Raw genomic sequence first — 15,838 nt, forward strand, 5'->3', positions numbered from 1 at the left:
CCTTTTTTAATTGGAAATCAGGACAAAATAGTTTTTTGCTCATCAGTAGACAGTTACGTTGAAACCAAGCACACCATTGCTGTTCTTGTGACATTGCCAATAAGTTTGATGTGTCACATGGCCCTCTTCCTATTGAAAAAACAAAAGTTGTATCCAAGATGGCTGACTTCTAAATGGCCACCATGGTCACCACCCATCTTGAGGAGTTTGCCCCCTCACATATACTAATGTGCCACAAACAGGACTTTAATATCACCAACCATTCCCATTTTATTACGGTGTATCCATATAAATGGCTCACCCTGTAGACAGTGTTGAGTGTATTGTAACAGCAATGACGTGTGAACCCTGCTTCCAGGTCCAGGTCCAAACTACTCTGTGTTTATTAAAGCTGTTGCTTTTTTTTTTAACATGTTTTAATGCTTTGTATTCCTGCAGCAGTATATGAATGACTAACCTCGTATTGTGGATGGATTATCTCAGTTGTTCTCCTGACTGAAGTTTGGAACATTTACAGCATCCTGCCATGCGATTGCATTTGTCCCTAACCATCAGGAAACCTCACATTAACTGTTATAGCGAGTCAACGCTAGACAGTTTAACTTAGGGTTATATATCCCTTTTTTTGCATGACAATTCTGTACGTTATACATCAAACCATTGTAACTTTAACCTTGGTAGGATGCAATGTGCTATGACTATCATCACAAGGTGGCATCTAGAAGCTGCTTGGTAACTGCTATTCAACAACAAATTCTGAATAACACCCTGTTAACAAGAGGCATCAGACCTGTTAAACATGCACTAAAAAAGCCTGAAAGAAGAGAAACTTTCAAAGCCACAGACAACTACAGCTGTCAGAGTGTTGCGTGGAACTAAGATCCTGTAAAAACTCAGCTAGCTTTTAAAACACGTCACAAGTCTGCCATTGCCAAAGAGCTTCTAATATTCTCCAGTATGCATACATGTATATACACTTGATGGGGCGACCGTGGTTCAGGGGGTTGGGTAGCTCATCTTGTAACTGGAAGGTTACCGGTTTGAACCCCAGCTCTGTCTGTCCTGGTCGTTGTGTCCTTGGGCAAGACACTTCACCTACAGCCTACTGGTGTTGGCCAGAGGGGCCGATGGCGTGATATGGCAGCCTCGCTTCTGTCAGTCTGCCCCAGGGCAGCTGTGGCTACAACTGTAGCTGCCTCCACCAGTGTGTGAATGTGAGAGTGAATGAATAGTGGAATTGTAAAGTGCTTTGAATGTCCTGAAAAGCGCTATTTAAATGCAATCCATTATTATTACTTGAGAAATAAAAAGAGAACACTGATGACTGATGACAGAGGGATTTTGACTCAGTCTGCGCTCCAGATGGGTTAATTATTAATCGCGTTAGTCGTGATTACGGCACGTTAACGCTCATAGCACTAAAAAATTGTAAGGTTGCCATTGGCTTTAATCCAGATGAAAGAGGTAAACCTAAGAATGTAACCAAAGCGGCGTGCCACTAGTTCAGATGTATAGTGCAAGCAAAGTACTCAAACACGACTAAGTTGCATGAGCATGTACGTGTCCACCATCCGGCTGAGTATGATAGGCTATCACCAGTTTCTGCACCTCCATCAACAAGCAGATGAGGTGGGGGCAGATGAAAGAGGGTGCTGTTAAAACAGCATTATTATTCTGTTGACTGCTTCTATTAGCTCCATCATTATTAGCAAACTTACTCATGAGCAGATAAATAAATAAATAAATCGCCGATGGGCTCAGCCTATCATCGATAGTCGTTATTTTTCATCAAGTCGCCCACCCCTACCTGTGCCAAAAACATTTACTATACATTAAATGATTTGAATTTTATGTGTTTATAAGTTTTGACAACCAGATTCAAGTTCAGGAGCAGAATAAATTGCACTTCCTTTTGCTCTCCAGATACAGTATGGGCAAGGCATGTTTCAAAGACCAGCTTTAAGTCCTAATTAGCAGCAGTGCATTCCAATTAACTCAACTCCAGCTTTAATCATTTATATGATCAGGGTAATTAAATACATCACGACGTCGAAACCATACAGCACAGGAAACTTTGCGAGACCCAGACTAATTTGTGGTAGGCTTCGTAAACCAAGACCACAAAACTGAACTCTTGCACTGCTGACTGCAGCACCGGAAGGCTGCATCGCTGATGATATCGAATATAATCTCATGCGAAGACGTCGGCCTGCGCAGAAACACACGCTGTTTCGAGTTTTCATATCACGTGGCCACATCTAGCTTCTGTATCAATAATTCCTGCATCGCCCTTCCAAATCGACATGTCGGATTGCTGAAGCAAGAACACAAACAGCAGAAACCATCGCACAGCGTATCCACAGAGCAGACATTGATATGCATGACTGCATGCACCTACACGTGCCTGGTGCACACCACCTCTAAACACACAAACGCTCGCTTCTAACCCCACACTAGCTTTGCCTCTCTCTGTCAAAGGAAAATGCCATCCATCATGCAGGATGCATGGGGTGAAAGATTACTCACATTTCTCCCAATCATGGCCAAATTGCTCTGGATGGCTCTCATATTTGGGAGATGGCTGTGGCCGTCTCTTTGCATACAAATGACAAAGTCTCCCCCGCAATTTGCTTTCTCCTTGACTCAAAGAATGTGATGAGAGAGTTACAGACAGGGTGCAGGAAGAAGAAAATGCAGAATTGCAGCTGGAGGACTGGAAGGAGGGAGAGAGATGTAACATACAAGGACAGATAATTAAGTCCAACCTAATGCTCACGTCATTAGGTAGGGCGTGATACTCGGGGAGAATCTAATGCCGCTGCGACACCTGACTTATTTTTATCATCTTTGAAAAGTACATTTGTAATCCACACATTTAAATGTCTTTTGTACAGGATTACTTTCTTCTAAAAGTCAACACACCAGGTTCAAGCTGGCATGAAACAGCACTATGAATATCCTCAGTATGCAGAGCTATCATACAGCATTGCTCTATAAGAGTACTAACAGATATGTGACGCTGTCGTTGACCACATATAAAAAAACTATTTACATCTTACTGATAAAAACAAATCAAAGAGCGCTGGGAGCACGAATTAACAAGTTAACAAGCCAACAGTGTAGCCAGGTTTTAGTCTGGAGGTAGAAACCTAATGCCTGAAAAGTTACCAATCCCCTTGTTATGTTGAGAAAAACAGGAAACTAGCCTTTGCTTTCTATTCCCAAGTTCATCTAACCTGGAACTTTGCTAGAATTGCTTTTCCTTTCAGAAACAGGGTTTCTGCCAGTCTATTACAAGCTTGGTGGCCCATCTGGTCTAAACTGATCCACTGCTGGTCCTAAGCACTGTGGATTCTTTTTCATACATACACAAAAATATAAGCATTAAGCTGGCTAATATACAGCCATGGTTAAACAAAAGTACACACAATGATTGAAAAGCTCTTTTATTTAGTAACTGCTTTCTGTATGACTATCAATCTCTCACATGTTTGCTTGCTTTGATCATTAATGCCACGTAACAGACACGCAGACTGATGGGCAATAACAACTGTTGATAAGGTTCCTCTGTGGCATTGTGGTAACACAAACCTGAATGCGCTTAACAACAAGCTGCCAAATTGTTCTTTTATAGTGGTCCTCACTCTTGATGCACTTCTAAGGAAGTCAAGGAAATCAAGTACATTTGTTTAGCAGGGCCTTGCTGCTTTTACCCTCTTAGTTCCTGTATTAACAGTGACAGTGTACTTCTACTTCTTCAACATTTTACTTAGTAGTCTGCTGTTGCCATTAGCTGTTAAAGCTATAAAAATAGCTCAAATAACTACATGAGTTTCAAAGGGAATAAAGGATATGGCAAATATACTGTAATTTACAATGAGTTTAGCTGTTCAGATGATATTCGACTACCTCCAGACACAAATTCAGGACTAACAGAGGTAAGATGAGTAAAGTAAAGCTAACTGTGATTTGGTGCTTCCTCTCTATTAAATGTTGTAAACATGAAATAAACTACCTGGTACCATGAGAAATACTAGCATGCTCCCATGTTTTTCTCAATCATTTCAATTTGACAGAAGAAAAAAAAGAAAATACCTTTTTCACACTTTTACAGTTGTGTCAGTCAGGTTAGCTAGCGTGATAGCACTCAGGATAGCCATGGCATTGCAGTAGTATTCACAATATTCTGTATGATAACAAGTGTGTGCCGGCTGCTAATGAGCACCACTTCACCTGCAAGCTAATTGGAGCTAATTACAGCTCCACAACCCTGGTGGCAGCACTTTTAGGAGGAGAATGACACTAGCGCTGACTCTAAACCACAGCGGCTAGATTTTGGCTAAAACTGTCACTCTTAACAAAGTAACAAACTCGTTACCAGCACTTTTCTGTAACAATTAACTTGATGAGAAGAATTACACTTTTATAGATAGCAGCAATCAACAATAACAAAAGCAACAAAAAGGCCTTTTAACAGTCCTTTAATAGATATTTCATATTGCATTCTGTTATTCACTGTAGCAAAAAATGCTGATGAATTCAATAGGGAAGCACTGAAAAGCAAACACTTTAGGTAATTGCATGCAAATGAAAATGTGTCACCGCAGTAAAGGCGGTTTAAATGCTCCAAAAACAACACAGCAACATCCTTTAAGAAAGAAACAAAACAAATCAAAGCCAGGCTGCCTATTTTAAAACAGCTTCCAGGAGCCCGCTCTCTCTTCGGCTAATGAAATATCTAAAGCACTTAGTTTCCTTTAGTTAGCACCTGCCTCCTTAGAGGCATGTTCCTCCTCTCCAAGCTAAATTACTTGGTCTCAGTGGAGCGAGACAGAGTGCGGTAACAAAGAGGAGAAGTCGAGTGTATTTTCAAAAAAGGGATGACGCGCTCGTGCTGGAGAGCTGAGGTGGCAGACAATAGTGTGCTGGCAGATCTCACAGTGAACTGAGCAGACAGGTTACAGCGTGCTACACCGGGCCTGTAAAGCCACTTTAACCACTTTCCAAATCCCTCACTTTCTCTCAGTGCTGCCGCTGGTACTAACAGCTCAAAAGTGCATCATAACCAAACCTTCCCCTACCAAAATACTCCGCAAAGGTTTGGTTTTTTTTGTTTTTGTTTTTTACAATGCCTACTCTCTGTGGAATGAATTATACATCTGCAAAACAGTCATCTGAAAGTTGGAGGTTCTGGGCGAGGGCGTGCAGTTAAAATGAGGAATTGTGAGGTGCATTTCCACGTCAGTAAAAATGCCACATCTGTATATGATTTGCATGCTTGTTCTCTTCTTCCACTCCTATGTTTAATAGACTTCCTGGCAATGCAGGACTCAGTGGCCAAATAAAAAAACAGGATGTATGGTGACAAGTAGGGCTGCCACGATTTGTCGACTAGTCACGATTACGTCGACTATCAAAATCGTCGACGACTGATTTAATAGTCGACACGTCGTTTGAAGCTTTGTAAGATCACAAAAGACGCAGGAATAAGTGGCAGGATTTAAGAGTGTAATAACGGACTGAAACAGAAGATGGCAGCATTGCATGTACAAGGATGCCAGCTACCGTTAAACCCCGAAGAAGAAGAAGAAGCAGCTGTGTCCCAGAATTCATAGCGCAGCCCAGCTCAGTTTCCAACAATGGCGGCAGCTAGTTAGTTTTAATGTTACTCTTATTATTCTTTCTGGGTCACAAAATAAACGTTTAACATATTTTCAGGCGAGAATGTAGCTGTTTAAACCTCAAATATCTGCTCAGTTTATCAGGACACCACATATTTTCAAAAGCGCTCCGACGTTTTCGGAGACGTCTGTTACCCACTAGCTCGTTAGCGAGCCGGGGGCTAGGCTCACTAGCGCCGTGAGAACACCGGACTCCCCGCAAATCGTTTTCAAACCCACCGCCGTCTTTCGCTACTCAGGTTAAATATATATGAGTCACTTAGATAAATTAAAAATGTTATTGTTTGGCTTTTTTTTAGTATTTTATTTGTTCCTGAGTAAATCAGTTTGTCTGAGATTAAAGTTATAGTTTTTACACAGCTGAATAAACGTCAAGCAGACAGCTGATTATCAGAAGTGTGAGATGCTCCAGAATCTACTCCGGTGTCCTGTTATATTTTAGATAGCAAGGAGTTTATTAAACTTCACCGAAACAATCTGCAAATTTCATTAAAATTTAATAAACTATCATCTTGTCTTTATTTTTAGTTAGCACTTACCTTAAACACTTAAAGCTGTAAGCTAATGATAGTTATATAAGAGCAGATGCTGCTGGTGCAATAAGCTGTAGTTTTACGTCCAATGGATGATGATCTGATTAGTCGACTAATCGCAAAAATAATCGGTGACTAGTCGACTATCAAAATAATCGTTTGTGGCAGCCCTAGTGACAAGAGTACGAGAATTAAGTAAGTAAGCTAAAAGATCTCACAAAGCAACAAATCATGCCACCACATAATGAAAAAGCTGACATACTTTTATTATCAGTCTGAAAAGAGCCATTTCTAAGGCTTTAGGACTCCAGTATTGAAGTGACTGGCCTACCAAGATTCCTCCAAGAGTCTACTGATGACTCATCAGGTCCCAAAATAACACAGAACAATACTTAAAGACCTGCAGGCTTCACTTGCCTCAGTCAAGTTCAGAGTTCATGATGCTACAAGAATCACACCAGCAGTCAAACATGGTGGTAGTGTAACGGTCTTGGGCTGTTTTGTTGCCTCGGGACCTGTTAGACTTGCCATAATTGAGGGAAACATGAATTCTGCTCTGTATCAGGAAATTCTGAAGGACAATGTCCAACCATCATTGTGCTCTGAAGGTGTTGGTTGCATTTGGGTTATCCAAGTCCACCTCTGAATAGCTCAAAAAGAAACCAAACAAAATAAGATGCTTTGGTATCACCTTAAGCAGTCTGTTAATACTTTTCAGTCTGAATTATAACAATTCTACAAAGAAGAGTGGGCCAAAGTTCCTCCAAAGCACTGTGAAACATTCACTGCCGGTTATCACAAATACTTAATTGCAGCTGTTGATGCCAAGGATGGCACAACCAGTTATTAGGTTTAGAGGGCAATTACTTATTAACATAGTGCTGCAAGGATAATAAATAAGCAAAAAAAAAAAAAAAAAAAAAAGTCAGGAAGGGTGTAAACAGTTTTTCGCAGCACTTTAACTTTAACTCTATGTAGACCAGTGTTTCCCAACCTTTTGGAGCCACTGCACATATTTCACATTAGAAAAATCACACGGCACACCACCAAACAAAAATGTCACAAAAAGGATATTGATCATTTTCCCCCTGCGCACCAGGCACAGTGGAATTGGTTTGGTTTGTCCCCAGTATACTTTTTTTGCTTTCTTTTGACCACTACTCATGCCAGGGCTTCATCTGGGTCGGAATTTTCTCCAGGATCCAGGTCAGATTGACTACGTTTTCTTTTCAAATATTTATCTATTTATTTATTACACGCTTTGTCGTCTCACTCACAGCATGACTATTATGTAATTTCTTCTTCGTCTTCTTCTGTTTTATTGGCAACCCATTTAATGAGAGCAGGTAGTTGTACTGCCCTCTAGTGGAAGAGAAAGTAATCAATCTGCCCGTTACTAATCAGGTTGAACCAGATAATCTTCCACGGCACACCTGATTATTTCTCATGGCACACCTATCCACAGTGGTTGGGAAACAATTATGTAGACAAATCTAGACACGATTTAAGGTAAGATTTTTTTTTTTTTAAATTTTAGGAGAAATCTAGTGCATATGAAGCCATGTGCTTCATTACTCCCAACTTAAAATAAGTCACTGTTGATTATGGCTCCATATATGTCTTCGACCACATTTTTGAAAGTAAAATTCTTCTGATTAATACATTGCAAAACCATATCTACCTTCTCTTCTACCTGCTCTTCATTCTACTTATTCTGCGTTCTTCTATTTTATGAGAAAAGGGACCATGATGCACGGTGGGATGGTGGTTAGCACTGTTGCCGCACAGCAAGAAGGTTCTGAATTCAATTCCACCACTAGGCCGGGGTCTTTCTGTGTGGAGTTTGCATGTTCTTATGTGGGTTCCCTCCGGGTACTCCGGCTTCCTCCCACAGTCCAAAGACATGCAGTTAGTGGGGATAGGTTAACTGATCAATCTAAATTGCCCATAGGTGTGAATGTGAGAGCGAATGGTTGTCTGTCTCTGTGTGTTAGCCCTTTAACAGACTGGCGACCTGTCCAGGGTGTACCCCGCCTCTCGCCCTATGACAGCTGGGATAAGCTCCAGCACCCCCCACGACTCTGAAAAGGATAAGTGGAAGCGAATGGCTGGATGGATAAAACTGTGCACATCTTTATAAATTGCAGTCCTCCTGATTCAACCTGGTTTAGACTTCAGCATTTAACCATAAACACTCAAGGAGTCTTTGCACATTTTTATAATTTGATCCTTCCAGTCCCATTGTATCAGGCTCCACCACAATACTATCCACAACTTTACCAAATGATCGTGATCTATCCTGGCACCATCACCAAGGGATACCATGGAAACTAAGCTTGAATTGTAACATTTTTTATTTCTTTTTATTCACACTGCAAACTGGGTAAAGACAAGCCAAACTTCCTTTCTGGTGTGTTTCAGCTGAACGAGTCTGGCTAGTGTCTTCATCTCAGCTCCCCCTGTTTCCAAGAAAGGGTTTACAATGCAAAAGTTTTGTAAAAAACAAAAACAAAAACAAAAAAAAGGCCATCAGTATTCAAAGAAAATTAAAGAATTACACAATCGGTGTTTAGACAGTGAGGGGAAATCTATAAGCAAGTGAGCTGTAACGATCAGGCCCTGGACTGGTTGTCATTACAATGATGGATTCTATTCATGTCACCCATCATCGACTCAGTTTAGAGAAAAGAAGAAACGTTCTTTTAGCTCAGCGTTTGGGGAGATATGGAATATAAATCGAATCTATTTGTTGGTGCAAATCTGTTAGCATGAAAAAGTCATGAGGGCCACTCACCGAGCACGCCGAGCCTGTAGTTCATGGTTACCACGATCACGTTGCCGTAGGCGGCGAGGACGCTGGCATCAAACATGTTTCCTGTGCCTTCCATGTAGGAGCCGCCGTGAATAAACAGCATCACCGGCTTCTTCCTGCGGTCACGGATATCTACATGCACAAACAGGGAAAAACAGAGTGTGAAAGAACAAAAAGTCAATGACTGCATTCACAGTTATGATTAGACATTGTGTTAGACCATAGTATATGGAACAAACTGCAGCGTGATGAAAACACAGCACTGGATCAGTGCTGCATTACTTACTGCGGCTGGATGCCAACCTTTAAAAATGGGCTTGAGCTCATTTAGATTTCAGCCAATGATTCTAACAACAGGCAGTAACGAGAGGCGCCACCGTGAGAATCTTGTCAAATGTTTCCTGGTGATTAAAGCGAGAAAAAAAAGGCTTGAAGAAAATTACCAGCTACTGTAGTGCTTCACATTAGAGCCTGTCGTGCATCAGTCTTTACTTCACACTGAGGCCCAGATTGACTAAAACTGATGCAATTCCTAGCGCAGTGCAAAAGCATCTGTGTGTGCAACTGAAAATTGATGGCAGCCTGAGGCAATTAGTTTCAACAGAGAATGTCCAGATAAATTCACAGAATATCTGCACAACAGCTCTTATGATGGGGTAGCTCAATGTGTTGGTGTCAGAGTTCACCCCAAAGAGCTCTCTGCTGCAGAGAAGAGATGTTTAACACTGTTCAAACAGCCACTCTCTAGTAAACACACTCAAAGCAATGTGGCACAACATACAGAAGGTAAAAAAGAAGGTACCAGGATGACACTAGGAAACATATCAAAGCCGGGCCCCAGAGGAGTGGAGCTGATGTCTGTATACTCCCCTCTGAAGAGCATTCAGTGCGCAATCAACACAAAATAAAAGGCCACTGGCTCTCAATATATCATGTGTGCAATAAATTTCCATAATTTCCTCATTTTATTTTGCACCTTGGAACTCGGAACCCCCATAAATGCAAATTTCAAGTCGCCTTGAGCTGCAGAGACAGCTATAGAAACCTATTTCTGGGTCAACTCCCCTGTGTGGAATCTCTAGAAGAACACAGTTTTCTTGGACGCTATCATTTTTGCACTGGCACAAATTGTTGGTGGGTCCCGCCTGGAGGTGAAAAATGGAAAGATAGCTAAAAAGTTACCCATGAAAATGTTACGCAAGAACATTAGAAAACAAAGTTTAGCTCCAGAGTTGCTTCCCGTAAAGTTTTCTGTATTTATTTTACTGAAAGTAAGTATAAATGTGCAAACTGGAGGCAGGATCTGTCTATCTGGTTGTTCAGTCTGACGTCACTAGCCGTGTCTGGGCCTAAACTCCGCTGCAGGTCCATATATCAAACGATCACTATGGCATTACTGAGAGTTGAAAAACTGTCTAAAGTCTTTCATCTTTAATAAAATGATCAGCGTTCTGCTCTACCAGGTGTAACAATTGAGTTTAACATCCAGGCATCCATGAAAACGGAATTTATGACATTTAACGGAGTTAGAAGTTAGCAGGAAGTTAGCTCGCTAGCTTCTATCTAAATACAATATAGCATGTCCTGACTGCAGGGTTTTGGAAACAAATTAAAACGTACAGCTCTGTTATCACTTCCAGCATAAATGAAGACAGAAAACTAAACAGCAGTGACGTTTGTAGGGTTACTGAAGTTGGGCTAGCTGGTATATAATGATGTGCTACGTGACCGCTAGCGACACACAGCTATGTTAGCATAATATAAACAAGCTAACTTTTTTTCCACTCGATAAAAGTTGACGTGAGTGTTCTCGGTGGTCAGGAACAAATGTAATTGCATGGCAGGATGCTGTAAAAGGACCAAACTTCAGCCAGGAGAACAACTGAGATAATCCATCCACAATACGAGGTTAGTCATTCATATACTGCTGCATGGGCTGGGCTGTAGTTACATCGTAAGGTTTTAAAAACTGAGCTTAAATAAATGATTAGCGGTAATAAAAGCCGAGGGAGGTCAACAGCGATCACTGACTGTTTTAGGAGCTTTTTGAGATTAAATAGAAGAAAATACATAACATTAAACATGTTAACAACACAAAAGCCATATTAAACGCAGACTACTTTAGACCCGGAAGTAGGATTCGTCGCGTCATCACTGAACAACCGGATTATTAGCTATAGTGATTTAAACTAAGTTGTGGGGATAGGTTAATTGCCACTAGGTGTGAGTGTGAGTGCGAATGGTTGTCTGTCCCTGTGTGTTGGCCCTGCGACAGACTGGCGACCTGTCCAGGGTGTACCCCGCCTCTCGCCCTATGACAGCTGGGATAGGCTCCAGCGACCCTGAAAAGGATAAGCGGACGCAAATGGATGGATGGATTTAAACTAGTGTTGCCTGGACAACACTAACTTAAATAATAATGCTTAAAAATGTGAAAACAAGTACTTAAAAACATATTCTCTGCAATATATTGTAAACATGAATTTCTGAGGCAAGCTGAAGGTATTCAGTTAATGTAGACCTACTGTGTTATTTATTTCCTTATTTTCTCTTATATATAATATATGATGATATATACATATAATATACTGTTACAGTGGTGGATGCTCATATTAAACAAAAAATACAAACAATGACACAGTGATTTCTCTACCACTGGCTTGAGGGCATGGCCTGCCTCCCAAACAGAACACTTCTTTGACCCCACCCACTGGATGAACTGACAGGTTGCACCAAGACCTGGTAAAAGATGAATAAAGGCTATTCTGATCCATAAAACACTTAAAGCTACTCCAGTGGAGTCTAATTATAAAAATATGAAGCTGAAAATGAGCATAACAGGTGCCCTTTAAACTCTATGGTTGCTCAGGGAAGCTATGATGATAAATTCTGGCATCCTCCACTAAGAAACTCATGCAGCTCATTTCAGAAAGCATCCAATGTCAGTCCTGAGAGTTTTCAGCATACGCCCTCTCCTGCAGCGCTGTGCGTGCACGTAGGACGGTCCCCGATGGGCCCTCGTTGGCCTTTGAACCAGTCTCCTAGCTGACTGTGAGCAGCGTCGCTCCTGCCTGCCAGGAGCCTACGGTAGCATATGGCACAGAAGACTCAGAGGAGTGGCACAGTGACAGCAGCCCCTGTTGGCTTCTGTTTGTGTGTCTGCGAGTGTGTGTGCGTGCAGGCCTGAGGATATGAGCAAACAGTAGTGGCGAATAACCACATAAATAACCACTACTGCATCTATTATAGAAGGCAGGAGAGATGGAGGGCGTGCGGCTCTCTTTGAAAGCTGCTTATATATATGTAGATGCTGTGTTAAGTACACAAACGTATGTAAGGTGGCTGCAAATGTAGCACCGTAAATCTCCAGTGATAGACTAGGGTGTCACAGACACATCCATACAGAGCTATGGAGCTAAAACCAGCGCATCAGTCAGGCAGACACACTCACACCGGCGAGAGAGAAATTCACAGGCAGTTGCAATGGAGAAGTCGCTATGGCAACTGCTCCACTTTGACTTGTTTCCGCCTCTCCTGCCTCTCCCTCTCACTTGGACAAAGTCTCATTGACTGTTGCTGTGGCAACATATTGCTGTCCTGCATGCCTAACCCCATGATGCCCTTCGCCGTGCTTCTACCTGCATGTCATTTCATTAGCAGCGAATGACCACATGCGCACCTCCTACATGCATGTTTCTGCATTCTGCTGCAGCGGCATCGAGGGACAGAATGCAGATGCACACGCACACAAACCCACAAGATGCAAACACACACACACACACGCACAAAGCAGACTGTCACAGTTGACCTGTAGACTCGGCGTCCACGGATCAGTTACAGGGCGAATCGTTGTGGCACAGTGACTGATAGGACCGAGGCCCTCAAGGGTAACAAGCTCTCCTCTCTTTCTCTCTCTTTCCCTGCCTCTGGCTTTGTTGTGTTTCTACCACAACTAAAGCTTAGCGTGCGATGCCCACAGATGGGCTGGTGGTTAGCTCTCCACCCTCAGCTTCCATACTTGAACCACATGTGGGTTGAAAAAAATTCAATCATTCATCAAAGCGTGCAATCATGCTTTAAAAATACTTTTTGCATAATTTGTTTCTCTTCAGCTATTTTGTTGACAATGTGAACAGGTGCTGCACGACAACAGAATGTCCCATACCATGGAGGCAGCTGGGGAAATGGGATAGTGTCCACGTATACATACAAAGCCTCGACAAATCCTTAACGTCCATGTTTACAATGGGCAGATGGTGAATACTCTCACACAGGCATGAGCTAAAGGAGGGGCTTAAAGCTGACTCATTTGTTTTACACTAACGTTTGCATGTTCGACTAAAGGAATTAAACGGAGTAGATTTATAAAACAGGTCAACACAGCCACTGTACGGGGCGACCGACTGAGGTTTACTCACGCTTTGTTTCATGGCTTTTATGGCTTTTCAGAAGTGTGTGCTCCATCTCTGCTAAAGTATGTAAATATTTCCATTTCAACAGGGAACAAAATCATAAACTTTTTGCTCAACTGCCTTAATCTGATAACAGCTATAGGCCACAGCTGTTTAACAGCATTTGATATTTTTCATATGATTTGTAATACTTTTTCCGTATAAGCCCTCAGTGAGTTATGTAAGTAACCACTTACAGCTGGTGTATAATTCCAAATGATTATATGTGTATTTCAGACCATAGTAAAAACTTTTTCTTGCAAATATCTTTAAAAAAATAGTAATTTTCATTTAATATTTCAAGGGAAAAAAGTAAAAAGTTCCAAGTTTCTATTTTTTCCCCCTTTTTCCTCCCACAGCTGATCCACTTCATATCAAGTAAGACTTTCTGTGTTTTACTTTTAGCTTATTATTAGTTTGTAGCTTTTCAACTTCACATACAAATGATTTAGCATTAGAGGGACCTTTTGCTTATTTTAACCTCTATTTTTTAATCTTAGACTCTGCTAGAGTAGAGGGCGCAGCACTCCAGCTTTCCCTCTGAAATAAAATGTATTAACAGCCTGCTCTTTTCAGGGCCTCGCTCCCTTTATGGCAGCTTTTATCTGATTGGCCTTCCCTTGGAAACAGAGGGTTTGACGGCATATGGGAGAGAGGTCTCTGCTCAACGCTTTGCTCGAAGTTTAGCACTTGGCAGGCCGATATTGGCGAAACCATCCATCCATCCATTCTGTTCCGCTTATCCTTATCAGGGCTGCGGTGGGGCTGAAGCCTATCCTAGCTACCATAGGGTGAGAAGCAAGATGCACCCTGGACAGATCATCAGTCTGTCGCAGGGCTGACACACTGACCATCTCTCACTCACACTTGTTAAGAATCCCCAATTAACCTAAACCCACTTACTGCATGTCTTTGGTTTTCACAAACATGGACGTAATTATTTGAAACTCTCTCCCTGTATGGTCATGGCAAATACTTGAAAAATCTCTTAATAACGTAACATTTGCTTTTATGTCATTGTGGAATAAATGATGAGGGTCTTGTCTTCGCGGTTATTGTAGTCATTTTTGTACAAAAACTGAGAACCTTGAATATTTGATGTTTCAGCACCTCAAATGCAGGCTGACAGCTTAACAGTTTAAAAGATGTCAAACTCAAGGACAGGGCCAAACCCGTCCTTTAAGATCTCAGCAGGTTTTGGCCCTTCGGTGTGTACGCAGCAACACACACCACACCGCAACTTTGCTTTCACTGTAAACTAACAAATTAGCTGACAGAGAACGGCACGAAAAGGAAAGTTGAAGATGAAGGCAGACAGTGGATCTTTAAAGAGAGGCCCGTGTATCCATTTACTACGAGTCGATGTCTGCGTTCAAAGACACAATCTGCATTGTCACTTTGAATCCACGCAGCAGCCGAGATACAGAGCAAAGGATAAGAAACAAGAAACAGAGTCTTCAAAAGGTTGCTGAACCGAAAGAACACATGCAGCTACGACATCACGTGCGTGCTCGAGCCAAATCTCAAAATGATGATGCTGTAAACGGGACATGAATTTTGCAAAAAACTACAAAGTTTATTTTAATTTTTTTGTGTGCAGCCAATTTCATGGCAGGACGCTGTCCAGCATATGTAAACTACCTGATCAAAGATGTTTTCGTTTTTAATGAAATTTCTCAGGCAGCTGTTGGGTTGCCATGTTCAGTTCTCTGAAACAAGTAGTTGTTAGACGGCTGTATAGTAGTCGACTGTGACAAGGGCGCAAGATTTTTTTTTACTAAGTGAACAGATGGAAAAATACATTTTTTGCTGACTTTTGGGACTTGTTACAGGCTTCAGGTGGAGCAAATCACTAAAGGCAGAGTGGGATATCAAACATTAAAAATGTGAGTGTCAATAGGTTTTACGTGTCTGGATATAAAACCTAGATTACTAACAGGATTCCTTCAGTCATTCCAAATAAACTATGAACAAATCAGTTATGGTGTTAGTTCAGATAGCCTGCAAAGTCATATTGAGTTCAAATCCAGTAGATTCACTGATCCCAATGTTAACCAACAGCTGATGGCTCAAGTGTTATTTGTCTGTGCATCCAGATGTGAATAGGGTGAGCAATTTTACCCACTTTAGCCTGCCCACACATGTTGTGTATCTCCAAGCCACTTTGCAACCCAACTCCTGTCCAGCTCCTCCTTTCATTCTTTATCTGACATACTGAGTATCATACAGTGCTTAACAAATCTATTACACCACCCACCCAGTGTAAGGTTTGCGCCACAGCTGATCTAAATGAACAGTAAGGGTTTTTCCACCAGTATGTGCAAGCTCTTTAACTGAAATTATATTTTTAACGCTAAAATA

General features: G+C 41.6%; 1 protein-coding gene across 4 annotated transcripts in view; it reads right to left on the bottom strand.

Moving 5' to 3' along the window:
• The window catches only part of nlgn2a (neuroligin 2a), a 243,817-nt gene that overhangs the window by 75,408 nt on the left and 152,571 nt on the right, over positions 1–15,838 (bottom strand). For all 4 annotated transcript variants that reach the window (XM_076881939.1, XM_076881938.1, XM_076881937.1 and 1 more), the window contains one exon: positions 9,009–9,158. In XM_076881939.1, coding sequence (XP_076738054.1) covers positions 9,009–9,158 — 150 coding nt within the window. The remainder of the gene's footprint in view (positions 1–9,008; positions 9,159–15,838) is intronic.

This window comes from Maylandia zebra, linkage group LG3 (genome assembly GCF_041146795.1).
Source record: "Maylandia zebra isolate NMK-2024a linkage group LG3, Mzebra_GT3a, whole genome shotgun sequence".
NCBI lineage: Eukaryota > Metazoa > Chordata > Actinopteri > Cichliformes > Cichlidae > Maylandia > Maylandia zebra.